Source organism: Ammospiza nelsoni, chromosome 8, assembly GCF_027579445.1.
Source record: "Ammospiza nelsoni isolate bAmmNel1 chromosome 8, bAmmNel1.pri, whole genome shotgun sequence".
NCBI classification, from domain to species: domain Eukaryota; kingdom Metazoa; phylum Chordata; class Aves; order Passeriformes; family Passerellidae; genus Ammospiza; species Ammospiza nelsoni.
Window position 1 is genome coordinate 3508250 of NC_080640.1, and position 27851 is coordinate 3536100.

Sequence of the window (27851 nt, forward strand, 5' to 3'; positions counted from 1 at the left end):
ACCGGTCACTCAGCCCAGAGGACTGAGTGACACGTCCAGGGGTTCCTTGGACACCTCCAGGGGTGGAGACTCCTCACCCTTTCCAACCTTTAACAACCTCTTCTACGGAGACATTTCCCCTGATGTCCAACCTGAGTCCCCCTTGTCCCCGCCTGAGGCCGTTCCCTCTGCTCCTGTCCCTGTTCCCTGGAGCAGAGCCCGAGCTCCCGGCTGTCCCCTCCTGGCAGGAGCTGTGCAGAGCCACAAGGTTCCCCCTGAGCCTCCTTTGCTCCAGGCTGAGCCCCTGCCCAGCTCCCTCAGCCTCTCCTGGGGCTCCAGATCCTTCCCCAGCTCCGTGTTCTCCTCCCTGGACACGCTGTTCTCTGTCTCATCCTGAGGAACATTGGTGCGCTGGAGCTCGTCCAGGGGAGGCCACAAAGGTGATGAGGGAGATGGAGCCCCTCTACTCTGGGGCTGTTCACCTGGCAAGGCTCCAGGGAGAGCTCAGAGGCGCTCCAGGGCCTGAAGGGGCTCCAGGAGAGCTGGAGAGGGACTGGGAACAAGGATGGAGGGACAGGACACAGGGAATGGCTCCCTGCCAGAGGGCAGGGCTGGATGGGAGATTGGGAAGAAACGCCGCGGTTCACACACACGGAGCTGTACAGGAGGCAACTGAGCAGCAGTGCTGTTTATCACTCTCATTTCCTTATTAAAACACCTTGCAATAAACCTTGTAACAGCAATAACGTCTGTGGCATTTGCAACGAATAAACGAATAAATATCCAAAAGAATATCAATATTGCGCTGATTTTCATGGAATCACGGAGCGATTGGAATCGGAAGGGACTTTAAGGGCCATTTAATTACAACTCCTGCCGTGGGCAGCGACACCTCGCACAGACCGGGTGGCCCCATACCCCATCCAACTCAGACGGGATTTGCAATATTTATTTATAATCCACATTATATCCAGTTTATAAGCCCGGGGGGATTGGGAAACCTTAGAAACCACGCCAGGCTCCGGAGCGGGCCGCTTTTAAATGCTCTAAAACATTAGAAACCACTCAGGTGCCTGCGCCCCCCTCACGGCCGGATCAGCGAGCCCGGCTCCTCCCGCCCGGGAGCGGCCGCGGCCGCTCCGCCCGCAGCGCTCGCTGGTTCCGGGGCGGGCCGGGCATGGCGCTGGCCGGGGACGAGCCCTTCAGCCCCTCGGTGCTGGGCACCAGGGAGCAGTGAGTGCCGGGGAACGGGCGGGTGCCCCAGCGGGGCGGGCACGGCCACGGGCACGGGCGGGACGGGGCTCGGAGCCACCCGCGCTGGGGAAGGCGGCCCTGCCCACGGCGCGGGGAGGGGACATGGAAGGTGTTTAAGGTGCCCCTCTCGGCACGAACCGGTCTCTGGTTTATGTGTTGTTTATTTGTTTAGAGAATCTGTGATTCTGTAGAGTGGCACTGCTGCACAGAGGATAGAGCGGTCTCAGCCTTTCATGGAATTATGGAATGGTTTGGGTTGGAAGGGACCTTAAATCTCATCCATAGGCAGGGACACCTTCCACTGTCCCAGGCTGCTCCAAGCCCCAATGTCCAACCTGGCCTTGGGCACTGCCAGGGATCCAGGGGCAGCCACAGCTGTGTCAGGGCCTCCCACCCTGCCAGGGAACAATTCCAAATATCCCACCAAAATCTACCCACTTTCAGCTTAAAGCCATTCCCTGTGTCCTGTCCCTCCATCCCTTGTCCCCAGTCCCTCTCCAGCTCTCTTGGAGTCCCTTTAGGTGCTGGAAGGGGCTCTGAGGTCTCCCTGGAGCCTTTTCTCCAGGTGAATGCACCCACTGCTCTCCCAGCCTGGCTCCAGCCTTTGGAGCATCTCCAGGCATTCCCTGGAAACTCCCTGGACTCTCTCCCACATGTTCATGCTCATTTTATGCTAAGCACCAATGCCTCACCACCCTCACAGTCAATTTCTTCCAAATATCTAATCTCAATCTATCTCTCAATTTTTCTTCCCATCCCTCTTTCATCTAAATATTTCCCATATTAATTATGATATCCTCTCCTTTCTTGCCCCCCAACTCCAGCTGGGATGCTGCCTACGAAAGAGAACTGCAAACTTTTCAAGACATTGGAGATACCGGGGAAATCTGGTAAACAAAATAACTTCTGCAGAGCGTTTCTGTAGTTTCTTTACTGTAAAAGACATTGCAAAACCTCAGCCAGCAATTCAACGAGTTGGTGACAAAATGATGGGGAGTTTACCATTGAAACCAGCAGTTCCTCTCTGGCCCAATTTCACAGTGAAGATTGCTCAGCTGCACTTGGACAAGTGTCATTACACAGAAATTGAGCTGGTAATTGAGCTGTATGTTACTGGCAAATGTGCTTTTTATCCCTGAGCTCAGGTTTAACTACACAAGTTGCCCTTGCTGCTTCCTTTTTTAATGTATGGATGTTTTCACCTGCCAGAGTTGGAGTTTCAGTGAATTTTAAGGCTGCAGGATTCATTTTCATCTGAACAAAGCAAACATGAAATATGAGCTGCGGCAGCTTTTACTTGAGTAACAGTGAAAAGGGCTTTGCAAAAGCTGGAGAGAGTGAGAGATGAAATAAACTTGCTGTACCTTTTGCCCATTTTTTTTCTGGTTGAATTACCTGAGCCCTTGTTTTTTGCAGGTTTGGAGAGGAAAGCATGGTGCGCATAATCAGGTGGCTGGAAAAGCACAAGGTCCCCCTTGACAGCTCTGTGCTTGACATTGGGACTGGCAATGGTGTTTTACTGGTTGAATTGGTTGGTATTTTGCAAAGTTTGTGTATTTTTTTATACAGAATCAGAGCAGTTTAAATACAGTTCTCACACGTGGCAGTGGTGGTCATGTAACCTGTGTGGAACACCAAGAGTGTCAATACTTCAGGCTTCAAAATTTGAAGTATTTCTCTAAATCAGTCAGCCCGAGCATCCCTTGTTTTAACTTTACCTTCCTGTTTCCCCACATTTAAAACTGCATTTCTTCCCACTGTTGTTAAAACTCCACCAGATAAGGAAGTTGATTAATTTACAAAGTACCCTCATGTACAAAACCAGACCCTTTCTCTGCATGCAGTTCTGATAATAACACTCATTATTGATACAAAAAAGTAGGTAAACCCAAGGGATTTTATGTAAATAACTTTAAAAGTTGTTGACACTTCTTTTAAAGAAGTGTCCATTTCTGTCAGGGTGGGTGGGAAATCTGATCAGGTGTGCTCTGAAGATTTTGTTGTGCACAAGATGTTAATGAATTCCAGTATTTTTTTCCTGGTTTTGATTGATTTTTTTTTTTTTTGGCGTAATACTGCAGGAGAGTTGGTAAAGGGCACAAAAAGACAAAGTGTCACATTGTCACAGCTTCTGTTGTTTTGCATTCCCCTTTGGCTCCAGTAGTTCCTGTAGGAATTAGAAGGGCTGAAAGTCAAAGTCTGGTTTGAAGTGGAGTTTTTATTTAATATGAACTTTGATTTTAGAAGATTTTAAAGCCTTTATGGAGACTGGCTGCTACACCACATCACAGGAGAATTTATGTCACCAAAAGCAGAAATTGCTCATCTTGCTAAGAGAAATTAGCCTGATAATGGTGATTGTTGAGAGCAGTGATAACTCTATCATGGTTAAAGTACCCAACAGAAAAATCTTATTTGTAAGACTTCCATTTTATACTGACTCCACTGGCAAATGGGAGCTGATTTTTCTTACTGTAATGGGCAAATGACAGCCTGATAGCTTTTAAAAACTATTAACTCCTGTGAGAGCACCCTCCTCCCTTACATTAAGCACCTCACAGTACTGTGGTTTCTTTCACAGGAAATTGTCAGTCCAGTTCCCTCTTGAAGAGTGGCTTCAAAAATTACCTTGTTTATTTTTGCTGAGTAATTCAGCATCTCACTTGCTTAGTTGATGTAAAAGGAATTTTTTCTGTGCTAGCTGCAAGGTTTGGAAATCAAATTGGAATTCTTTTGGCAGCTACCATAGGAGTGTTCTGTGGAATTCTTTTGACAGCTACCATAGGAGTGTTCTGCCACTGGAGTTGGACTCCATGATGGGATAGAAATGGCTATACTGGAAAAAACTCAGTCATAGAGGACAGGAGTAGCAGCTCTCTGCAAGGGAGCTGCTTGAGGGTACAAAAGTATCACATAAGTGGCACCCCTTGCTGTTTTTATTATCCCTGTGAACTTCAGGGATCTGGGAGCTTGGATTCATGACATAGTTCTTTTGCCTTCCATAAATTCCAGCTCTTCTGAGGAAACCTTGCTGCCACAAAAACCTCTGGCCTCCTCTTATATTCGTAAGTAATATGGGAGCCACCACTATTGAAGAGTGAATAATCTCTGGAGTGGGGAGTGTTCACCCAGTGGGGCTGTCAGCCCTGAACACGGGGCAGAGCTGACAATGTTCCAAACTCCTTCTGCTCTTCAGTCTCCTGCTCCAAGCAGCAGCAGCAGCACAGAGTGCTGTAAATCCCCTCCAGGGCAGCTGCAGGGTGCAGTGTGGTCACGTTTGGCACAAGTGAGGGATCCCTTCCTGTCACAGTCAGGCCCTGCAGGTTCTGCAGCATTTAATGCTGTTTATCTCTAAACCTTCCTTCTCTGCCCCCAGACTAGAGGAGTGAATGGGAACTCCCTCAAGTGACTCAAGCCTTTCCTTTGCAAACAGAGGAGCTGTTGTGGGAACCACTCCTCCACCCCCAAACCTTCAGCACAGGCATCTGAGGAAGCCTGCTTTGCTCCAGGGAGGAACGTGGGCAGGAGCCTGGGCAATAAATGTTCTCCATCCCATGCAAACAACAGTGGCTTTGTGTTCAGCTGCAATTAGCCCTCAGTTCAGAACAGCTGGTTAGCACCAAGCTCAGGCCTCAGGGGCTGCTGCAAGGAGGAAGGACACTTGTGGAAACTCCTCATCCTTTTCTTGGCAATTGGGGTGTCAGCCTCTGGAACAAGCAGACAGGCAGCTGGTTGCTTAACAGCACTCTGTGTGTTTTTCCAAAGGCCAGCCTCCTCCCTGTCTGTGCTGTGACAGCCTGCAGCTGGCCAGAGGATCAGAGCTCTTCCATCAGGTTTGGATCTTGCCAGACACGTGGGGTACCCTGAGTTTGTACCTTCTACCCCAAGCTGGTCCCTTCAGCCTCTGCCTCAGAGCCAGGACGTGTCTCCCTGCTCCCCTCCCACGTGCCCAGCTCCAGCTGATGCCAGGAGCCCACCTGCTTTGCCAAAGGGCTGCTGGGATCTCACTAAGTTCCCTAAACTGAGTTATCCTTATCTCCAACAAACTTAGATTAACAAAGTCTCTGTGTGCTATTATATGTGGTGCATAACCTGCCTGAAAATTGCTGATACAGACACCTGGCAGCATGCAAATAGTTGTATTCAAATAGACATTAGCATGAATAATTAGAAAAATGTATGATTTTGCAGTGGATTTCTGTCCTAGTGCAATGTATTGCATCTTTTGGCTCTTAAAATTTGGGTTATAAACTAAATAATTGCTCAATCTCCCATGGTACATGTCAGAGAGGTTTTTTCCCCTTGTTTTGAAGCATCTGTCACATGTCATCACTGAAAATTCCTGGTTTCTAAGTTACTTTTGGTGCAGATAAGAGAGCCCCTCCAGGGTGTTACTTTTCCCAGTTGTGCTCAGTTTTCCACTTGACATAAGCCAGCTTTCAGTCACCAGTCATTTTGGTGAGGTTTTTTTTGGCAGAATAAAGTTATTTCAGCTCATTCAGCTATTGAGCTCTTGTAATGGGAACAGGTATAAAAATGACTAAAAGGTGAGTTGTGTTTTTTGTCCTGTTATTAAGAGGAGGAGAGGCAAGATGGATTATAGGTAGGGAATGTTCTGGCTGGATTAAAACAATTGCTAGCACACTGATTAAGATTCTCTGCTTCTGTCTAGGCAAAGTCTGGCTACATGAATCTCACAGGGATTGATTATTCACCTTCTGCAATACAGCTTTCAGAAAAAGTAAGAGACAAAGAAGGGATGTCTAACATTAAATTAAAGGTAAGTCTTGAGAGAAAGGTAATTGAGGAAATAGAAAGCAATTGAGCCCAAGATTAAATGAGCTAATTGATATTCAGATGTTCTCAGTGTACTGAATGAATGATGTCTTTTGAGATTCATTTGTGAGAGAACTCTACCCAAATAAATCTATTTATGGGAAGGTTTTTGGTCTTTATTTGATTTTTGTTTGTAATGGTCATTAAGGCTAACGAGTTTCCCTGCTTGGAACAGGGTAGTGGTTTACCAAGTGGCAAGTTCTGTATTTTAGCTGCTACATTCTGAATTTCAGACTTGAGGCAGAGGAAGAAATCCTTGAGGGATAGATTGCCTACCATTAGCTGAACAACAGGAGGGTTGAGAGGCCTTGCTGGAGCAGAGGTGGGAGCAGATCACCTCCAAAGGCCCCTTCCAGCCTCAGCCATGCTGGGATTGTGTGGCTGCCTGTCATTCTGAGCTCTTTGCTGTGCTGTCCTACCCTCCTGCTCCCTACCTGTGTGATGTCTCTGCTCCTGTGTGCCAGCTGTAAAATCTCTTAGTGGCAGCCTCTGTCTGTTCTCCTGCATTTGTGCAGTGCCTGGCACATGGCAGGGATCAAAGTCCAAACAGTGATTTAAAGAGTGAGCTTCAAGTGTGTTAGTTTGAGCTTTAGATTCCAGCACATAGATCATCACACAATGTGTGGAGAAGAAAGAAGCTGCCATGGCTCTGTGAGTTACCCCTCCCTGAGCACACCCATTGTCAGCATTGAAGCTTTGTGTCCTGAAGTCTTGCTTTGCATTAAAGATTCAGCAGCAGAAGATTGTTCTCACAGCTGCAGGCTTCTGCTTTAGGTAGAAGACTTCCTGGCCCCCTCAGCTGAGCTGTCAGGCTTTGACATTTGCATTGACAAGGGGACTTTTGATGCCATCAGCCTGGACCCCAGCGACGCGGCGGGGAAGCGAAGGCTGTACGTGGCATCCCTGGGCAGGGTGCTGAAACCAGAGGGCTTCTTCCTCATCACCTCTTGCAACTGGACCAAGGAGGAGCTGCTGGACGAGTTCAGAGAAGGTAGGCAGCTGAGCAGAGCTTTCTGCCAACGTGGGGCTGCTGAAGGAAGGGATGAGGGAATTTTAATGTGTGTGTGTTAGCATATTGACTTTCCCAGATCAGGATTAGAGGAGGTGGAGCGATTAGTAAATGCTCCAGCCTGTCTTCCCTCTGTTTTCCTCGGGAATTACCACTCCTGTGTTTGCCAGTGCCAAGGGAGGACAGGTTTGCTGACGCTTTGGAGGTTGGGAATTTCAGTCTAATTACCCTGGGAAAGTGTGTGTGTGGCTGGCTGATACTTTTTGGGTACTTGATTACCAGGCCCAATTCACCCTTTGATTGCTCCGAAATTGGGGCAGCATTGTTACCCATGTTTAGGGGAACTGGCAAGTCTGTGACCTTTCCTATCACTTTTGATCCACTTAGGGGTTTTTTTTTTACATGCCAGTCAGCTTCTGAATCCCATGCCTGAGGCTTGAAACTCAGTGTGGATCTGAAACAACCATCCCTTCTGGGGAACCGAAATTACTGGCAAGTTCTCATCTTTTCTGCCATTAATTTGTGCAAGTCAGCCTGCTAGGATTTTTATTATCCATGGAAGAGTTTCAGCTGTATGGAGCCGTGGTGCAGTGTAACAATACAGTCCTATAAACTCACAGATTAACTGACTTGCAAGTTTTCCAGACGAATAAAGAATGGTTTGCAAAGGGTTATCCAAGAGGCAAATAAAACAACTTCCTTCTAATAAAAGCATTTCAATTTCTGTCTGGCAGGATTTGAAATTCTGGAGGAGCTGCCAACACCCAAGTTTTGCTTTGGAGGAAGAATTGGAAACAGTGTTACAGCATTGGTTTTCCAAAGGAAAAAAGTGAGGCCATCCGTCTTGGACAAATTAGATTAGATGAGAAAAGTCTGAACTTTAAACCTGACAGAAAACCTCAGACACGTGTGTAAATAAATGCTTTTGGAGTGCACAGTAAAATACTATGTATGGAGCTCTGAGGGACTATAAAACATTGCCCTAGAAACATTTCAGCTTTGCATAATTTGCCCATAAATTGTGTCCTTGCTACAACCTCACTTGTTTCAGGGAAGCTGCAAGTTTGCAAGAGAGAGGAAAATCAGATGTGCTAAATACAGAGACCAATATAACTGAATTATATTTGTGTTTGAAATATAAAGGTTGTCTGATATTTCATTTCTATGCTGGTAAGCAGTGACCTATAGAGGTAAAGGTATCCTACAAAGCAAAAATCTCATTTCTCTGTTGTGCAGTGGAATAGGGAACAAGCTTTTGCAATGTAAGTGCTGGCTCTTTAATGAACACGAGGGTGGCTGGTAGGGAGGGAAATGAATACAAAATCCACAGCACTTTCCAAAAAGGACCAGTTGGTACTTTAAATTCAGATTTTCAGACTTAGCATAATTGTGTCTCCTCTGAAGTAGCTCAGCTCTTTTCCCACAGAGGGAGTGTTTTAAGTCTCCCTTTCCTGAGTGTGTTCATGCCTGGTCAGTTCCTTTCCCTGATCTCATGAATACATAAAGGTGTGATGTTGCAGCTTCTGGTGTGTGTCATGTGCCTCCTTCATTATTAACCTGCTGTATGGGAATGTCTTTGGAGCCACAATGACAAGAAGTTTTCCAGTGAATTTCTTAGGGTGGATTTTAACTGCATAAATCCAAAAGAATTCAAAGCATAACTATCCATTCCTTGTGCTTTTTTTTAAACATGTATTCTTTAAACTTCTGTGTGCAATCCTTTTGCTCAATTTCATTGCCTTCATTTCTTCTGTTTTGTAATCTCAGAATATTGCTGTTGCTTGAAAGGCAGGAAAATGAGATTTCTTCATGCCTCGACAAACACATTTGCAGGTGACAATAAACTTGTTCTTTCAAACATCAAGGAGGCCCTCTTAGGCAATCAGGTTTTGTTTCACAGGCAAGGTCACGTTTGCTTATCAGGGAATTGCTTCTCCTACTTTCCATGCTTCTCCTCATTCCCAGGGCTCAGGAGATCTTTAAGGGTCAATAAATACTTCCAGTCCTCTCCCAGGATAGGAATCAAGGCATTCTTTTGCACAGTGGTGAGTCCTCCCTCTGTGATCCATCTGTTGCTGTTTTCAATATAGGAACCTTACTGCTGCATCTTTTTTGCAAAATGAAATATACTCAACTGGGAGAATGGTTTATCAGCAGTGCTGAAAAAATTCAGTCCCAGGATGATTCTTTGTATATTTGGTCAGAGTTGGGTTCTAACCTGAGTGCCAAAAGCAAGGGCTTGTTACCATTTGTTGTAGTTCTGTGTTCTGCCCCTGCCCAGCAGCCAGCTGGAATGCTAGGAAATGTAACTGGGAATCCAAACAGAGTTTTTTTTTAGCATAGTAGCACAAAGGATTCAAAGTACACTACTGATAACAGCCTCAGTAAAAAGCCTGTGACATTTTTGGCATCAGGTAAAGTTAATACAAGGAAATTTTAATTTTCAAGGACTCTGGCAGGATGTGTTTTGGGCATCTGTTTTATTCCCATCTGTAATTTTTGCTAATGAAGTCATGATGTGTATTTAATCATGGGATGAAAATAAAATCAGGACTGTCATGGATTTTCTTTTAATCAATTACTTGGACTTTAACCATAGATTCCCACTCCGCAAGATATGGAAGAGTCAGGGCAAGGATTGTTTTCTCCACTTCACAGAATTGATTATTATTAGTTTTTGTTCTCTGGGTAGTATTTTTATATAACTTGTAAAGCTGAAAAATAAGCTTCTTAAAATGGCCTGAAAATAAGGATTTCTGCATCTGATCTGTAGTTTGCATATTCCTTCAGTCCCAAGCACTTCCAGGTGTCACTGGAGAGCAGAAAAATGCTTGTAAAACATGTTTTAGGAGCTTTCTTTTAAGGCAACAATAACCAAAGGCTTACTATTTAAAATCTGCTCTGTTGGAAACCTGGCATTTTCTGGATAATGGAGTCTAGGAAGCTGCTCCAATACTGACTTAGGCAGTGGGGTATTTTTGGCTATGAGAATTTGGAAATTACTTGTCCAAGATTGTCCTTGATTTGGGGCAGTTCATGAAATGTTGATGCATTTCAGTGAAAAAAAAAAAAAAAAAAAACTTGGAAAAAGAGGCAGAGGAATAAGTAGTGATTTAGGAGAAGCAAGTCTTTGCTGGAAGCTGGGGGAGTGCTCCATGATGGTTCCTGAAGGTTGGAATATTCATGACTGCCCAGCTGTGTGACTCTTGGTTCCAGCTGCTAAATGCAGGAGAATAAATGCAGCATTTGAAACACATTTCACTCCTATTGTTTTGCTTCCTGAAAACTCTGCCTGTGATTTCACTGTCAAATATGAGGTCTGTGGGTAGTCAAATGAGCATCTTCCATGGATCCCAGAGGTGGCTGAGCCCAAGGCTGTTCCTGCAGGACTGAGTTTAGGCTGGGTGATGCTGCAGAGCTGGCAAACCTTCCTGCAGTGGTTTTGCATAGAGTGTGGGCAGAACAAAAAGGGTTTGTGTTCCCTGCTTCATTGACAGCATGCTGAAGGGTGAAATTCTCCCAGGACTGACCTTTAATTCCTGGCAGATTGAGGATGGGTTTTAGTGCCTGAGCCCAAACAAAGCACCTCCACCGACATCTGTGCCTGGTGCAGCTCAAACCTGGCTCCTGATGCCTCCTATTGCCAAGAAAACTGAGTTTGGGGATTCTCTTCTGAGGCATTTACTGGGAGAGCCATTGAATTCATTGCAGGGTTTGTGCCACTGAAGGAGCTTGGAGCATTTTACTCTGGAATTTTATGGGGCTTATCACAGAGCTGAACTGTCAGGATGAAATATCTGAGAGAGGTGAACAAGCGATATTAATGAAATAATTATTGATTTGGGATGTCTGTTCTAGGAGAGTTTCTACACATGGGACTCTGCTGGAGTGTCAGGTAAATGGGTTCTCAAGACAGAAAGCCTTTGCCCTTTCAGCATCACAGTACCTTCTTGAAATAAGTACTCCTATAATCATTTTTATAGGGATTAAAAAGTGAGAAATACCAGACATGAAAATCATGGCACAACTGAATGAACACAGAAAATTCAGAGGGAAGGATAATGTTTCCTTACCCTTGACTTCCCTTTTGGTGACCAGCTTGTTATCTGCAGGAGAGGCATGTTCATTTGATGGCTCTTAAGGAGCAGGAATAGTTAAGGAATCCCAGAATTTGGGTTGGAATGGACTTAAAAAACCATCTAATTCCAACCCCCTACCATGGGCAGGGACACCTTCCACTAAACCCTCCCCAGCCTGCCCTGCAGTGCTGTCCATAGGCTGCTTTTCTAAAGGTTGATTTTTTCTTTTTTGAAGGCTTAAGAGATATGAAATGAATATTCTGTTCTTGAAACTCAGTATAATTTTGTGGTGTAACATGAAGAATTTCTGGGAGCTACAACTGTTTTTTAAGAGCTGTTGGGTTACATCAGAAACACCAACAGAATTATGGCAGCTGCTGTTCCAGCCAGGGCCAGCAGTGATGCAGCATGTGATTACAGACTCTCTGTCCCATCAGGAGAATGTTCCTGCAAATCATTATTGAGAGCACTGTTGCAAAGCATCACTGAGGCTGAAATAGCTGTTTGTATTATGGGCTCACCTTCTGGAATCCAAACCCACTGTTGCAACAGCATTTCTGAAATCTGGGAAGAGCCAGCTGCCTTGATTGTATCACAGGATTTGTGGTGTTTAACACCTGTAACAAAGGAGATTCAGGGTTGTGGAGTTGTTTATTTGTTTGCTTGTTTAATTTGTACTTTTCTAACCAGTGTTACAAAGGAGCTTTCAGATATTTGGGGTTTTAAACCTGCAGTTGGTATTTACAGCAGAGCTCATTATACCTGGGTGAGGAAGCGCATGTCCCACCACACAGATCTCAGGTGTGATTCTCTGGAGAGCAAACAATGTTCTCTCATACAATTTGTATCAGAATTATTTCAGTTCTGCACTGGTTGTGAAATCTGTGAGCCCAAGAGTCAAATGAATGGGCAAATGAGGGGATGAACTGAAGTCCCTCAGTAGAACCACTGGGTTTGTTCCCAGGTGTGCAGGGCACAGCACTCAGATACCTGCAAAGCTGCACAGCTGAGCTGACACAGCCTCTCTGGAGTTATTTTTATGTAAGGACAAGTTCTTGAATAGCTTTTCTGCTGCATTAGGCACAGCAGGCTGCTCTTCATCGCTGACAGTGGCTTCCATGTATTTCTGCATTCCAGGAATGCACTGGCAGCACTGTAGCCATTGTGAGGAAAATCTGCCTGTGCATATACTCTGCTGTGAGCCAGGGTGCCTGGTGTAAGGCTGCCAAATTTTGTGTTATTTCATACCAGACAAAATCTTTAAGCGTGGTATTTAGCAACATACAGCAAAATTTTCAGTGTTTTGGCACTGGGATTGCTTCCCTGATCTTAGCATGCCAAGAGGTGCAGAGCATGGCTTGCTGCAGCAATAACTGCTTCATTTTATAGGCCCTCCAAGCATTTTAATGTATGGAATCATCCCCTGTAAAATAGGAGAGCACAAAGGAAATAATTGGGCCAGGGCTTTGCAAAGCAGTGTGGAGATCTGCCTTTGAATTCCTGTTGCTTGCTGCCCTTTCTGGGATGAGAGGAGGGGGAGCTGCCCTGCACAGCCTTACCTGCTTGGGCTGAGGGGGGGTGGTGAAGGGTTCTATCCCATGACTTGGGTGCAAGGAGGTTGAGCATGACATAACCCTTGTGGTGGCAGCTAAATTGAGGAGCAATTAATGGCTACCAAGGGCTTTCAGTGAAAGGGGATGAGGTGTTATAGCCTCCAGACAAAGGAGGAAAAGGAACGCTGGCCTGTTTTGTTTAACACAAATAAGGGAAAAGCCAACCTGCGGCTTAATTTCCATTTGTTAGGTAACAGTATAGCTTGAAAGGAGCCCATTTCTCTGTTACTGGAAATTAAGCTGAGTGCTGTCAGGCAAACCAGCTGCTGCCAGGTAACACATCAATTCTGGGTAATCACAAGTGCATGACAAGCAGAGCTAATAGAGCCCAGTGAGGGAGCAGACACAAACCTCAGCACAGTCACTGCAGCAGCCAGGTATGCATGGACAGTGTCATGTGTCAAGCAGAGGTGAGGAGAGTGTGCTTATATAAAGAAATTTTAGCTGTTGATAGGGCTGAGAACTGAAATTCAAGCAGAAAGATCTTTCACCCCAATTTTCTGTAGTAATTAGCTTTGCTGGCTGCTGCCCTACCCCAGGGCTCCTCAGCTCCATGGGTGCTGCACTGCTGCTTATCCAAGGTAGGGTGATGCTTTGGGGCATGTCTGCAGCTGCCTCGGGTCTTGTGGATGATGGAAAAATAACTCTGGGCTTATCTTAAACCAATTGAAACCCAAATATGACTGACAAAGTGATGAGCACATCCAGGCTCCCATATGTACTTCATGGCCTATTTATTTTATCCATCACTGTTTCCATTGCTCCCAGTCTGGGGCACCCAGATCAGGTGTCACATCCTCTGCCAAGGCAGGGAGGGAGGCAGCAAACACAAAGCTCTTACATGTGTGCAGCAAATGGCCTGTGACATAAAAAAAGAGATTTTTAAGTTTGGTGGAAATCCCACAGTATGCCAAATGCAGTCAGAGCTACGCTCCTCATCTCAGCCCTCTGCACAGCAATGCTTCACCTGTTTAGGGCATCTGTGATTCAGGTACTTTCTGACACAGAGCACCTTGACCACATTACAGAGATGTGCTCATTCCCTGGGCATGAAATATTTATTAAAAATACTTCTGCTTGCTGTTATAAGGATTTTGTGGATTTGAGGATTTCCCCTGAAGGTGAAGGGTGTTCCTGGAAACCTTTGGTGTTGACAACATGTCCCTGTGAGTGTGTGGCTCCCAGCACAGCTGGGTGACAGGGACATCAGCCTGTGGCTGGGACTCTCTGACTCTCTGGGCCTGGGCAAGCCCCTTACCTGTGTTCTTTGCCTGGCAGGAGAAGCAGAAGGATGGACACAGAAATAACTGGGATGGCTCAGGTGCTCAGAAGGACACCTCAGAGTCCTTGTGAAAGGCACAAACTTCTGAAATTGTTGGTAACCCTGGTGCATATGACATGAATAACAAACTGGAGAGACAGCGAAGCGTTGGAAAGGCTACATGGAAAGAAGGCTGTAACTGCAGCCAGATGCTGTGTACAGGGAGTGAAGGAAATGCTGTCTATCCACAGGGCTTAGCACTGCTACATTAACATGTCTTAATGGCTTGGACCCCAGAATCACTTCAGGAGGACCATGGGGATCATTAGATTTTTTTCCTATCCGTGGTTTCCATCCCCATCAGGAAGGCTCCCAGTCAGTGGGTAGCAAAGGCACTGACATCTGAGACAAAACCACAAATTAAATCAGCTCACAAATGAACTGAATGAATTTTCTGTCCATGAAGAATAAACTCTCTTGGCCAGTTCTTTAAAGCTTGAAAGTTATTTATTTTCTTTTCCCCCCTTCTGACAAAGGGAAAAAGCACTGTCTGGAACCAGGGCCTTTGGGCAGCCAGTTATTTGAACATTACTGAAAATACTGTCTGTGCAAAACAGGTTTGTGCTTCAGCAACAGGCTTTCACATGTGCTGGGGATTCTCCAAAGCTAGCTCATCTGTTGGGAAGCACAGAGGATGAGAGGCACAAAATGCTGGGTTTGGAGCGAGCTGCAGAAGCAGACAGAAAACAACTTTCTGCTTGAGTCTTGGAGCCCAGGGCTGCCACGGGAATGGATTCAATTACGCTCTGAGCTTTATTGCTGAAATATTCCACTGGGAAACCATAAAAAAACATTTTCAGACTTGATTCCCGAAGTTCTGGAAAAGGAGTTAGCAAGTGTTTTATTGCTACCAGTCTCAACACGTGATAAGAAAAGCAAATACTGAGTGGGATGGAGGAACATGATGCAAAAGCTCCTTCACATCATCAAACCCTTCTCCCTGTTCATCACCCACTCAGACTGGCCACTCCTGCTTAATTTTATGTGTACTGAGCACGGAGCCACTTTTGTTGAGATCAGCCCTCGCTGTGTTGGTGGGAGCTGCTCCTTTGTTAAGTATCTGCCCGCTACTTCTGCTTGCCTCCCTCTTTCTTCACTGCATTCAATACTGAGTGGCAAGACTTCCTCGACAGTAATTTGTTGTCCTGGGCAGTGCACAGCAGGGCAGGACACCCGGAGCACTGCTGAGCTCACAGCCACAGCCTCTCTTGCCATTCATGCCCTTACTTGTCCCTCACTTGTCCCTGCATGCCATCCCCAGCCCTGTGCCCGGCCATCCAGCTGGGTGGATGAAATTCAGCCCCAGATTCATTCCTGATGGCATCTGTGTTGTCTGCTCGCATATGTTTAAGATTAATGTTTGGGCTCTGTTTTGTAATGAGCCCTAAATCTTCCTTTTAGCTGTCATGTCGTTTCCTTGTTCGCTCGTTACGCTCGCTCTCGGAAGGAGCCCGCACGCTGTGCGTGGTGCAGCCTGGCTGGATGGAAAATGTCACTGAGAGCTCTGTGCTGCTGAAGGCCATTGCCACGTGAAGCCAAGCAGATGTTGCTCTAGTACTGCAGGGGACTCATGGCTCCTTCCTCAACGGGGTTCAAGGGAACTGAAGAGGGGCTTGGGACAAGGGGGGGACAAGGGCAGGACAAGGGGGAACAGCTTCAAACTGACAGAAGGCAGGCTTGGATGGGATATTGGGAAGGTGGGCAGGCCTTGGCACAGGGTGCCCAGAGCAGCTGTGGCTGCCCCTGGATCCCTGGCAGTGCCCAAGGCCAGGTTGGACATTGGGGCTTGGAGCAGCCTGGGACAGTGGAAGTCATCCCTGCCCATGGCTGGGATGTGGAACTACTTGATCTTTAAAGGTCTTTTCCAACCCAAACCATTCAATGATTCTGTGAAAGGGTGAGAAAAATTAAGGAGAGGGATTTTTATTCCCTGGTGGGTACAGGGGCGCATGGTGTCCATCAGTGATGTGCCAAAAACTTCAGCGCTACTTCTCGCGGGGACCCTTCAGTGAGCTGCTGGTGCGTCCGGCTGTCCTGCTCCTCCCCGGGCCGGCCGTGCCACCAGGAGTCACTCTCGGCCTCCGAACGGGCGGCGGAGCCCCAGGCGAGCCGCGCCCGCAGCATCCCGGGCTGCGGGGCCGAGTGCGGGCGCTGCTGCCGCTGCCGGCTCCACCCGCGGCTCCCGCCGGGCAGCGCCTCACCGCCGCCCGAATCCCCCTTTTTCATTATTTTTGGGGTTTCCCCCATACACACACGCTCTTCCTGGCGATGTTTAACCCGGGGATGCCCGTTCGGGGCGGCAGCCCAGGGTCTCCCCCGCCTCCCCTCGCAGCGAGCGCTCCGGTGCGCGGCTCCCCGGGGCGGGCGCTCCGCAGGTGCGGGCCGGGCTCTGCCGGCGCTGGCTCCGCTCAGGAAGTGACAAGCACATTTCCTCCTCCTCCTCCTCCTCCTCCTCCTCCTCCTCCTCCTCCTTCTCCTCCTCCTCGCTCCCTCCCTCCGCCCGCCCCGCCCGCAGCACGGCGGCGGCGGCGGCAGCGGAGCGCGGTGGGAGCGGCGCCCACAGCCGGCCCGGCCGGGCCGCTCCGCCGCCCCCGCGGGACGCGCTCGGTAAGCGATGCCCGGAGCGCAGCGGGGCCCTGCAGCCCCGGGGGGTGACGGGGGGCAGCGGACAAAGGGCGGCGGTGCGCCCTGCCCGGGCACGGGGCGGCTCGGAGGGGATGGGTTAGGACGGTGGTACCCCCGCCGCCACCGCATCCCCGCGGAACGGGCTGGGGATGTTCGCCTTTGTGCCGTCGGGGCTCTCCCCGCCCCGGGGTGAGCGGGGGCACGGCGCAGGAGCCGCCCGGGCCCCGGAGGGAGCGTGCGGCGGTGGGATGCGTGTCCGGAGCGGCGGGGGTGCGGGATGCTGAGCCCGGCGTGCGGGGATGGGCGGCTCGCCGGAGTTTGGGAGCGGGCAGCGAGCGGTCCTCACCCGCTCCGAGCCCTCTTTGCCACTGGAATGATTTCCTGCGAAAGGATCAACACGTGCTTTCCTTTCTGCGGGCCGAGAGCGCTGCTCCGGGGGGGCTGGAGCTCGGCTCCCGCCGGGCTCGGTGCTGCCCTGCCCGGTTCGGGGGCTCAGCCGAGCCGCGCCTGAGCATCCCCGCGGAGATGCACCCGCTCTCCCAGGGCCCGCCACACTTCCCACCGTGCCGTGCCTCGCCTTTCACTCCGGGCACATGTGAGGCGGCTCGGGGCAGCCGGACAGACGGACAGGCCGGTCCCGGGGGGTCTGCAGCCCCCGGCGCTGCTGCGATGGGACACGGCAGCGCCTCGCTGTGCGCAGCGCCCTGGCATAGGGGGGCTGCCCTGGAAAGCCTGTAAGTCTTGTTTCTCCATTCACTGACGTCAGGTTGATCGGGTTCTAAGGTACGTGAAGGTTTCACGTACAGCTGTACGCAGAGATTTCACGGCTAAGGGGCTTTTCCTCGATAATTTAAATTTCCTTGACACGGAGAGGGTTTGTAACAGCGCGGTGCCTGTCACTGAGTTGCGCCGCTGCCTCTCGGTGCCGTGCGGTCTCCACAGACGCTGGTGTACCTTGGCAGCTCATCCCCTCCTTAGGAAATCCTCTGGAGTGAAAAGTGAGCGTAATTTGTTATGAAATAGGCTGATAGACAAAACTTCGGCTGGCGATTGAAACCAGATGTGCATATTTTCCTTTTGAATCCTCGAGCAATACTAAAAGTCTGTTTTGACAGATTAAAAACTACTTGCAAATTGCAGAGGTAGCAGTGCTTTGTGATAATCCAGTAAAAACACGGAGGGCTGCGAGCATCTCTGCCCAGAGCTGGGTATTTCTGAGCACAGGAGGTGCTGCTGCCATCACAAAGCACAGATTCCCTTGGCCTGCCTCTATCGTGGGCAGAAACATTTACCAGGGCTAGAAAAAGGGCTGAGGGCTGGAAAAAGAAATAAAGAAACCCCAAAACAGTGCAGATAATGTTTCTAGAGAAAATATTTGGGGTGGGTCACGAAACAGATTAATTAGAGCGATAGTAAAAAGCCTGAATTTCAGAGCGGTTTGCTCTGTCTATACCTCTCGTGGCTCGTGCAGGTTTGAAGTGAGCTTCTGATTTACTTCTTCATTTTTGGGAGTCCTGGGGAGCCTGAGGATGCTTGTGGTGGTGGGTGTGTCACACCAGCTGTGGCACGGCCCTGCTCGGGGGGGGGCAGGATCAGGGCTGGAGGCATTTATCAGGAGAAACACTGCTTCCAAAAGTGGGGGGGAAACCCAGCCAAAACAACCTGCCCTGGAATTGCTTCCTTCTCTGCTCTTCCCCACCGTGCCCAGCGCAGCCACGTGGAGCACGGCCACGCGTGCTGGGCTTGCTGCTGCATCCCTGGCTCCAGATTTCTCCCTCCCGGCTTCCACCCAGAGGAGAGAGGGAGAGAGGGAGGAGGGGAAACTTCTGTGACTTCCAGCTCTGCACAGGGCCGAGGTGTCCAGGAAGCACAGTGGTTATAGAAAGCAGATGGCCTTTTGCTGTAAATGCAAAACTTTGCATAGAAAATCTGTGCAGATCAGTGCGGTGGGTAATTGATTTGTGCGAGTGAGATCCAGATTTTTGTATATGCAGATCAGGCAGACTGTGGGACAGAGCCAGCACCAATCTAGGTTAATTTTCAGCTATGGATACCTGTATAAATAAATACATGTGTATAAATATGCACACATGCAAATAGGCAAACATATACCAATAAAAATTCCCAAATCTGCATTGGTTAATTATATGCAATATATTTTTTTTCTAGTAGTAGCAAAGGATTGCTTCATTCTCAGCAAAAGTATAGGCAGAACAAGATACACAACTTTTTGCCAAAACACCTGTATTTGTGTGCAGATCTGACACCATGGGCTGTGTCCTGAGGGGTGGGGAGGGGAATGAGCTTTATCCCACTTGTCTGTTTATTATTGCTGGTAAATTTCTGATTTCTCAAATGGCAGCTGTGTGGTCTGAGACCCTTCCTCCTTTTTTCTTTCTTTCTTAAAATGTTGCATAGAACTTTTATTTGCCAGGATGGAGGTGGTTTGCACTTGCCTTGTAAAATCTCGATGGAAAAGAGGACACCCCAAGCTGAAAGGGTGGTTTTGGTTTTGCTCCCTTCCCCCTCCCGTGTCACGTGGCTTGTCAAAGGATGTTGCTGGGAAATTGTCCTTAATGAACATTAATCTGTGGCAGGGCAGACTTTGCACCAAGGGGCTGGGGCAGGGCGAGGTGCCAGAGATGCTCAGAGCTGTTTGGAGAGCTGGGTCCAGTCTCCTTCCCACATCCCAGGGGAGGCACAGAGCAGGCAGAGCCTTTGTGGCAGATCTGCACTCACCAAAACTCTCTGCTGGAGTGAAAATCCTTTCAGAAATACAAGTTTTATTCCCGTGGCCATGGGGGACCAGGGCAGCAGAGGAGCTGGGGTGTTGCTCCTCTGCAGCTCCTCATGCAAACTCTCTCCTTGGCTGACGTTTTCTGCTCCTTTCTCTCCCAAAACGGGAGGAGGAGGAAGAGGAAGCAAGCCTGCTGACTCGGGGAAACAGAGCTAAAACAAACCAAAGCAGGTCTGCCGAGCAGCAGAGGGCTGTGAGTGCCGTGGGTCTCGCGTGTGGGGGCAGCCACAGCTCCCTTTGCAGGGGTCCCTGCAGGGCTGGGCAAAAATACCACCAAAACAACAGCCTGCTCCTCAGAGAGCTAAATATAAACTCAGAGGGCCAAGAGGAGGGAATTTTCCACCGTGCTGCTCCTCTGTGCCTGCCAGCCTGCCCAGAATGAAGCCTGTGGCTGCTCCCCCAGGGGAGCTCCTGTCCTGATCCCCAGCATGGCAGGGGATGAGTGCCACCACTTTCTGCAGGGCTGAGACCTTCTGAGGATTCCTTGGAATTGGGCGGACCTGAGCCCTGGAGCTCTGGTGCTGCCCACAGGTCTCCCCACGAGCAGTGGCCGTGTTGTGGTTGTGAAAGAAGATTTCTCCAAGGTCACCCTCTGTGCCTGCAGCTGCAGCCTGGCTGCCCATGGCCCAGCTGTTCCTGCAGAGCAGCAATGCAGAACGCGGCTCTGCCACAGGAAGCAAATCCATGGCTGGTTTGTTTTTCCAAACTTTTCTGAGCTGGCTGCCTTTAGGGAGACAAAAATTCCCAAGCAAGAGCCTGTTTCTGAAATCTGCTGGGATGGTGCATCTCAGTACAGGCTGTGGGGTCTTTACTCATCCACAGGTGAGCTGGGGATTGAAATTTAACAAGTGTGGTGAAATTCCAGCCAGAATTTCTGCTGGCTTCAGGTGGCTTATCCATGAGTTTTGTAGCCGGTGGCATTGGATATGTGTGATATTGCATCTTATGCATCTGACTTATGTTATGTAAGATAAATAAGATTTGGTATCTGAGAAGTTTCTTTGAAGTGCAGGGAGGAGTGAACTGCCCTAGACTGACCTGGAGGAGCAGAACCAAACCCTGTGGCTGCTCCCAGCCCTGCTTGCTGTGGATCCCTGCATGGATGGGTGGGAAGTACCAGACCAGTTTGGCTCAGTAATCACTTCATTTGAGTAATATTTTAAGAACTGGTTGAGTGAGTGTAAAAAATCTGTTCTGGTGCGTTGAGTTTCTGTACCTCCCCCCTAAAAGTGTGCCCAAGGGAGACTTGGTCATGGTTTTTGCTTTTAGAGGATTAAATATAGCAGCATCATTGGTGTCACTCCTCTGTAGTCCATTTGAGGCATCCCCTGGGCCACATCATTCCTTGGATTTGTGGCTGCTGGCCATGGCTTTTGCTTTCAGCAGCCAGGGCTGGGGGCTGCCTGTGCGGTAGGTACGGGGCCGTGCTGAAAGAGGAGTTTGACTTTTGTGCTCACAAATCCTTACCTCTCCTAGGGTTTGTATAAAAATGGGATCTGGCAAGCTCTGATCCAGCAGCTGGAAAAGCTGCTCTCCCTCTCTCTGCTCAGAACCAGCCCCTGACAGAAGGAGCAGGGGTTCCTTGGATGGTTGTGGAATGGTGGTGCAGGAGGATGCGGCTGCCCAGGTGCATCAGCGACTGGATTTGCTCTCAGTGACTGGTCTGGGCCAGGGGGTCCACAGACTCACCCCTCATCCTGCTCCTAAAGCCAAGGGCATGAGTTAGAGTGTGTTACTTACTTGCCTTTAAGGTATTTTTTTTGTCCTTTCTCTTGCAGTGACCCCACACAAGCTTCGTGCTCATCTGCCCCAGCTGTGAAAGTGCCAACATCACTGTTCTGCATCAATGAGAAGTGTTAATTATAAGGAAAATGAATTAATACAGAAAACTGGTCTTCTCTGCTTAGGACAGCCTGGCAGCACAGCTAGGCCAGGTGGAGATGGCCATTTCTCATTGCAAGTGATATGAGAAATTCACAATAATTGTGATTTTCTGTGACTGCCTTAACCTTACTGAGAGCAGCCTTGTGGTGTGCTGGGCAGTAGTTGTCAATGCTATGAAATTACTTCAAGTGTATATATTATTATCCCAGTTACCAAGTGCTTTGGGGTTTTTTCTGTCCCAGCTGGTACAAATGAATATTGTATAATATTTTCGAAAGGACAAGCTTTAATATTATGAACTAGGTGCCAAAAGCTACAATTGTGTGCCAAAGCTGAAGAGCCACTATAATTATAAAGATACAGAAAGCATTGGAAATATCCATTTTTGGGTTTGTAGACTCTCTGTTAGCTCAGAAAAACAGTAAAGCCTAGAGAAGCTGTGGCTGCCCCTGGATCTCTGGAAGTGCCCAAGGCCAGGCTGGACAGGGCTTGGGGCACCCTGGGATGGTGGAATTTGTCCCTGGCCATGGCAGGGGTTAGAATGAGATGCTCTTTCAGGTCCCTTCCAGTCCAGGCCATTCTGTGATTATTGGATTGTCAGTTGTTCTATAAATGAGATGCAGTGCAATGGATGGTACTTCTCAGAGTGAAAGCATTCTGAATGAAGATGTACATTGCCAAAATGGAAACGTTTCATTTAGAAACTCTCACCCACATTTTCGGTTGTGCGTGGTTTGTGTTGTTGGTAGAAATTATTTTTCCTGTGGTGGTTTCAGATGTAAATATTTGAAACTTAATTTAAATAAAAGTTCCATCCCTGCAGTGTGGTGGGCTGTGCTGCCTATGCCCTCCCTGTGCCTGTCTTGTGAAGCCCATGATACACCTGAAAGGTGGCAGCTTCAGGAGGAGCTGGACAGGAGCCAGGGCAGCCTGAGGAGGAGCTGCTGTGTCAGCCCACCCTCCTGACCCCTGCACATCCCACCCTGGGACGTGGGACTGCTCTGTGGATCACCATTTCTAGTAATTTTCTGAGTTTAGTTTGTTACAGCACCGACTCGGTGATCTTAAATGTCTTTCCAACCTAATGATTCTGTGATTCAGTGTTTTTCAGACAGGCCCCCCAGTGCAGAGATAAAGCTGTAGCACTGGCTGAGGTCCCCATGCAGCCATTTGTGATGCTGTAGTTTATTGCAATGATTATTGGCTGTGCTGCTCAGGAAAGAATTGCACTTTGCCCTTGCTCTGGATCTGCCTAGCTCCATCTTCCTGCTGTGCTGGGAGGTGTCCCACTGCTGGGCTGAGGGACCTGCTCAGCTTCTCCTGCCCTCTCTGGGGCAGCCAGGTCCTCCTCAGCAGTTACCACTCCCTGTTCCCCCTGTCTTGTGCTGTACCTGAGCCTTGAGGCCCCCAGTTACCCCTGGAGTCCCCCCAGACCTTGGTGAGAGTTGGGGGGAGGCTCCATGGAAAGCAGAGCACAGAGGCTGTGCCATCCCTTCTCCTCCTGGAGACCCCAGATTTGTCCAGTGGACATATCCCTGCATGCCTGGGGAACCTGCTGCACCATGCAGGGGCCTGGGCTCGTGCTCCTGCCTTTGGGGTGAGTGGCTCTTAAGCAATTTAGTTTTTTGGGAGGTATCTTAACATCTTAACATCTCTGTCATCAACTGTGCTGGTTGCTCCTCTCTGTTCTGTGCAACCATGCTGTTCTCTGTATTTAGCACTTTGCTGGTCTCATCACTTGCAGAGCACTGGTTTTCCTGTTTCCTTCCCAATTACTGCCAGAAATATTGCATGGCATAGGGTGGCAGTGCAGTTTGTGCTGCAGCCAGTGTCACCAGTGACCTGCAGCTCTGTTTGGGATGTGCCAGTAAGGGGTTATCAGTGCTGTCACCAACTCCTGTGCACTTTAATGAGCTGTTTTACACCAGTGCTCCCTTTCACCTGCACAAAGGCTCCAGGTGAGGGGAGAGCTCTTTGCTTGGTGCTGTAATTGTGATTCCTGACTCCCTGACCTTGCACTGAAACCAGAGCCTTGCTGTGCCTGAGGTCTCACTCCCCACATTTACCAGGCTGGTTGTGCTGTGCTCAGGGACCATCCCTGCTGATGGCTCAGAGGGCTTTTTGGCATGATCTTACAAAGCTGAAGGTGTAAATTTATTTGGAGCTGTTGTTTAAGGAGGATCTATATTTAGTGCCTGCTGTTTAATATCATCCCAGGTTACTCCTGACAAATGTGACTGTGTTGTTTTCCTTTCTGCTCCGGACAGTAATGTTTATATTGTCTATTTCTTCCTTTAATGATTCCACCATTCTTTCTGTTTTTGTCAGCGAGACTTCTTATTGTCCTTAACATCCATAAAATCCCCTGTATCTTGTTTTCTAACACAACCTGCTGTTTAACTAGCAGTCTCATTCATTTAAGGAGCTGGCCTTATTTTAGGCACTTCATAATGATTTACAAATTCCAGGATTCATTAATCCCTTCGCTCATTAGGGTTGCAAGTTGATACATGTTTTTCCCATGTGATGAAGGTGGACATTTTTGCTGCCCTATTTGTCCTGGGCAATCATTCATGTTTGTGCACTGACAGAATACCTGGCTTGGTTCCCTTCCTGGCAGCTTTGGAGCAGGGGTGGGATGCAGCATTTAGGTCAGTTCTCCTCGGGATGCTGTTTCAGGAGTGGCCTTTGTGCTTCACACCATGCTGGTGCTGGGGCCAGCCATCTGTTCTTTGGGCTTCCCCTTTCTGTGGCACAAGGGAATCTGTTTCTCTCCTGATTTTCACCCATGGTGTAAGAGAAAGAGGGATGCTTGGAGACTATCCAGAGATAGGGTGGAAAATGCAGATTTTTACTTTCTTTTCCCCCTTTATTGCTGTGTATTCACGGTGTCATAACTGAGCTCGAGGAGTGAAGGGCAGAACTGTGTTGCTGCCAGCCCAAATAAAACCAGGGGCTGTTTGCATTTCCATTACTTTTAAAAAATTTTCCTCACCTCCAAAATGGGCTGCAGAATCTGGGCTTTTATGGCTGCTAAGCTGCAGTGCAGCTCATCCTGCCCTGCTCTGTGGGAATCCTCTGTGGGCATTACTTCTCTGGCTGGGCAGTCCCCTGGTGGGCACCTTGTGTGCCAAAGCTGAAGAGCCATTGTAATTATAAAGATACAGAAAGCATTGGAAATATCCATTTTTGGGTTTGTAGACTGTCTGTTAGCTCAGAAAAACATTAAAGCCTAGATCAGCTGTGGCTGCCCCTGGATCCCTGGAAGTGTCCAAGGCCGGGTTGGACAGGGCTTGGGGCAGCCAGGTTGGTACCTCAGGCTTGCTGGAGCTGTTCCCCATGGGAAACATCTCAGTGCTGGCCCTCAGGGACCCCTGATGGAGCCAAACCTGCAGAAGGTTTGGGCTCTACGTGCTGCTGACACCTCTCAGGAGCCCTGAGCGTTACAGCAACAGATTCCGTATTATCCCAGCCTCGCGAGCGTCTCCCTGGATATTAAAAACACCAGCTAAAAGCCAAGTCCAAGCTCTCCATGAATGACTCTGTGGAAATGCTGTTGGGCACGTTTCAGAGCTGCTTTGGCTTTGATTTAGGCAGGTAAACACCGTGAGTGGGTGTTTGCTTTGACTTCTCCCTCGTAGCCAAAGACTCCCTTTGAGGGCAGGCAGAGCCTCCAGTGCTGCTCCCCATCACAGCAGCAGCCCAGTCTGCCTGTGCCTGGTGTTGGCAGAGCCTTCCCTGCATGCCTGGGCCCAGCAGCAGTGGGAACCCCCAGTTTCCTCAGGATCAGGGGTGCCCCTTGCCCAGGGCTCCGCTCAGCCTGGCAGAGCCTGGTGCCTCCATCTGGATGCAGCCCAGTTGGGATGATGCTGCAGGATGACATCCCCGGTTGGCATCTCCTGCTTGTCCCACACTCTTTCTGCTCTGTCCCCCTCGAATTTACCCAAAATCAGCTGCAGGATGGCTCTGACACCAGAGATCACCTTTGCCACATGGCGGGTAGTTGCTGGGGGAGGCAGGGTGGGTTCAGCCCATCCTCTCCTTGCCCTGCTGCACCAAGAACTGTGCTCATCACACATTCCCCCATCTCCACCAGAGCCATCATTCCAGCTTCTTGGCAGCCCCTGCACGTAGGAAGCATCTTCTGGTAGCAGATTGTTGTGTATTTGATGAACCCAAGGAAAACAAGGCTGCGAAGGCTGCGGGGCGAGGCGAGTTTGCTCCTCAGTCTGCCAAATTCCCCCTCGTTCAGACAACCCACAGATGTTTGGCTGCTCCTGCCCTAAAGAGATTTATGGAAGGTGCAGGGCTTGGAAAATTATGGGGACATGGAAGTGGCAGTGTGGGCAAAGGTTTCCTGGCCCCGGAGGGCTCCTTCCCTCCCTGCACTGTCCCTTCCCTTGGTGTTGGTGGCAATGGGTGGACAGACAGCAGGGAAAGTGCCTTTGAGTTGCTAGGAGGATTAATAAAGGCTCCAGGTTTGTCTTTCAGGAGCTCTTTGAAAGCCATTTCTCAGCTGAGGAATGAACCCCCAGAGCCTGCCCAAGAGCCAAAGTACTTTGGTCCAATGCAAACAGTGTGGGGTGTGCAGGTGACAGCAGGCACGTGTGTGACTCTGTGTGGGCACAGACACCATCCACTGAAATTCTTTTCATTCTGCCTGCTGAGTTCAGGGAGAAAATTTCAATTTTTGGACTGTTCTAAGTGATCATTTTGTTTGGCTTCACACGAGGGTTCTGCAGTCTTAAAGGATTTATGCATGAAAGGGAGGTGGTAGAAGATAACGTGGAGTCTGGCAGGTGATCCATACATCCAGGGTTCTCCTGCTTTAGATCCAGGCACGTCCATAAGGGCTGCCAGCCTCTCCCTGTTTGCCATCTCAGCCTTGCAGAAAGGAGAAATCTGACTTACAAGCAGCATCCAAATTGGCTCTGACAGCGATGGTGGTGTTGTGGGTCTTGGCAAGTGCTTCCCAATTACTCAGTGAGATGTCCCAGATCCTGCTCCTGCCTCAGCTGGGTGGGTTTTCAGTGGTCACTGATGAGCAGCAGTGTTACAGTCAGTGCTGCAGCTCTGAACTCGCTTTGCATCTCCAGGATTTGCTTCTCACAGGGACCCTGAGAGCTCTGGAGCCAGCAAGTCTGAAAATCCCCCTACCTGAGGGTGGGCAGGGTCTGGCACAGGTGTCCAGAGCAGCTGGGGCTGCCCCTGGATCCCTGGCAGTGCCCAAGGCCAGGTTGGACAGGGCTTGGAGCACCCTGGACACATGGAAATTGTCCCTGTCCATGGCTGGGGTTTGGAATGAGATTTAGGGTCCCTTCCAAGCCAAACCATTCAGTGGTTCTAACCCTGAGAGCATTAATATGTGTCTGTAAGCAGATGGAGGTAGTTTGATACAGGTACTCTGAGGGGTTCATGAGCTGTTTGAAGTTGTTTGTGCTTGAGAGGTGAGTCAGTAACAGCAGTGTGGTGGGGCTGGCTTCAGCTCTGACATCTCAGGCTCTATATTGGAAAAGAATATAAGGAAGGAACAAGAATTGGGTTTTTGTGCCTGTTTACTAGAGCAGCACGCTCTGAGCAGTAATTAAAAGTAAACCCAGACCGTGCTGCCTTGTTCAGCATCCCTACTTGTTGAGATGAAGCAGCCAAAGCAATTCTCAATTCAGCAATTCCTCAGCTTTTGGGAGCGTGGCCAACACTCACAGTGTCTCACAGACCACTGCAAATTCTTGTAATAAATCTCACAACTGGGGCGGCGGGGGAAACCCACAGAAAGGTGAGATGGACCAGCAGGCTGGACTGCTGCTGCTGCTGCTTCAGCTGCTCTTCTCCAGGGACAGCCCTCCCAGGGACAATTCTTCCATGGAAATAGGGCTCAAAGGTAGCAGTGGAATAATGAGTGGAATAGGCAAAAATTGCTCAAAGAAAATGTGTAATTTCTGTGATCATTGGGACTGGAATCAGCTGTAGGCTCTGTCTGCATGGCCCACACTTCCAGGGATGGAGCAGCCACCACTTCTCTGGGCACCCTGTGCTGGACCCTCACCACCCTCACAGGGAGGAATTTTTCCTAATATCTAATCCAAGCCTACTCTCTTTCAGTTTGAGGCCATTCCCTGTCCTGCTGCTTCCCAGGGCTCCTGGCTTGCACCCCTCTCTTGCTGCTGGCTGTTTTGCAATGACTAATTTTGCTTTCTTCTTTTCCTTTTCAGTTGCCAGGGAGGAAAAGGCACAGTCACTGCCAGCACCATTTCCTTCGAGCTAAAGATGTTGAGACAAAGCTCCTCTGCCCCTGCCCTGTCCTTTCAGCCCTTCTGCTGCTGCTGTGCCCAGGAGTCCCTCCCCTGCCACTCCTGTTCCCTAAGAGCACGGGGGCAATAAACCTTTTACCCAGGTAGTTGCTGTGGAATTTTCCTTAATTCCTTATTCCTTTTCTTGTGAGTGCTTGCCTGCA

General features: G+C 49.0%; 2 protein-coding genes across 3 annotated transcripts in view; both read left to right on the forward strand.

The window, feature by feature from the left end:
* The first annotated feature begins 1133 nt into the window (after positions 1-1133).
* EEF1AKMT2 (EEF1A lysine methyltransferase 2) lies at positions 1134-10332 on the forward strand. Its single transcript, XM_059477584.1, has 6 exons — positions 1134-1212; positions 2058-2123; positions 2650-2764; positions 5906-6013; positions 6844-7060; positions 7813-10332. The coding sequence occupies exons 1-6, from the start codon at positions 1157-1159 to the stop codon at positions 7938-7940; spliced, it is 690 nt and encodes a 229-aa protein (XP_059333567.1). The 5' UTR covers positions 1134-1156; the 3' UTR covers positions 7941-10332.
* Positions 10333-16597: 6265 nt separating this feature from the next.
* The window catches only part of FAM53B (family with sequence similarity 53 member B), a 45909-nt gene continuing 34655 nt past the window's right edge, over positions 16598-27851 (forward strand). The window contains exons 1-2 of one of the 2 annotated variants that reach the window (XM_059477183.1): positions 16641-16698; positions 27610-27791. The gene's annotated coding sequence lies outside the window, so the exon portion shown is untranslated. Of the gene's footprint in view, positions 16699-27609; positions 27792-27851 lie in introns of both variants that reach the window. The other variant, XM_059477184.1, reaches the window with a different exon arrangement.

Bases quoted from the DNA above. Each gene is read 5' to 3' on its own strand.
- EEF1AKMT2 (XM_059477584.1), top strand. From the start codon at position 1,157: ATGGCGCTGGCCGGGGACGAGCCCTTCAGCCCCTCGGTGCTGGGCACC. The intron at 1,213-2,057 runs GTGAGTGCCGGG...CCCCAACTCCAG, and splicing joins GTGCTGGGCACCAGGGAGCA to CTGGGATGCTGCCTACGAAA. The intron at 2,765-5,905 runs GTTGGTATTTTG...GCTTCTGTCTAG, and splicing joins GTGTTTTACTGGTTGAATTG to GCAAAGTCTGGCTACATGAA.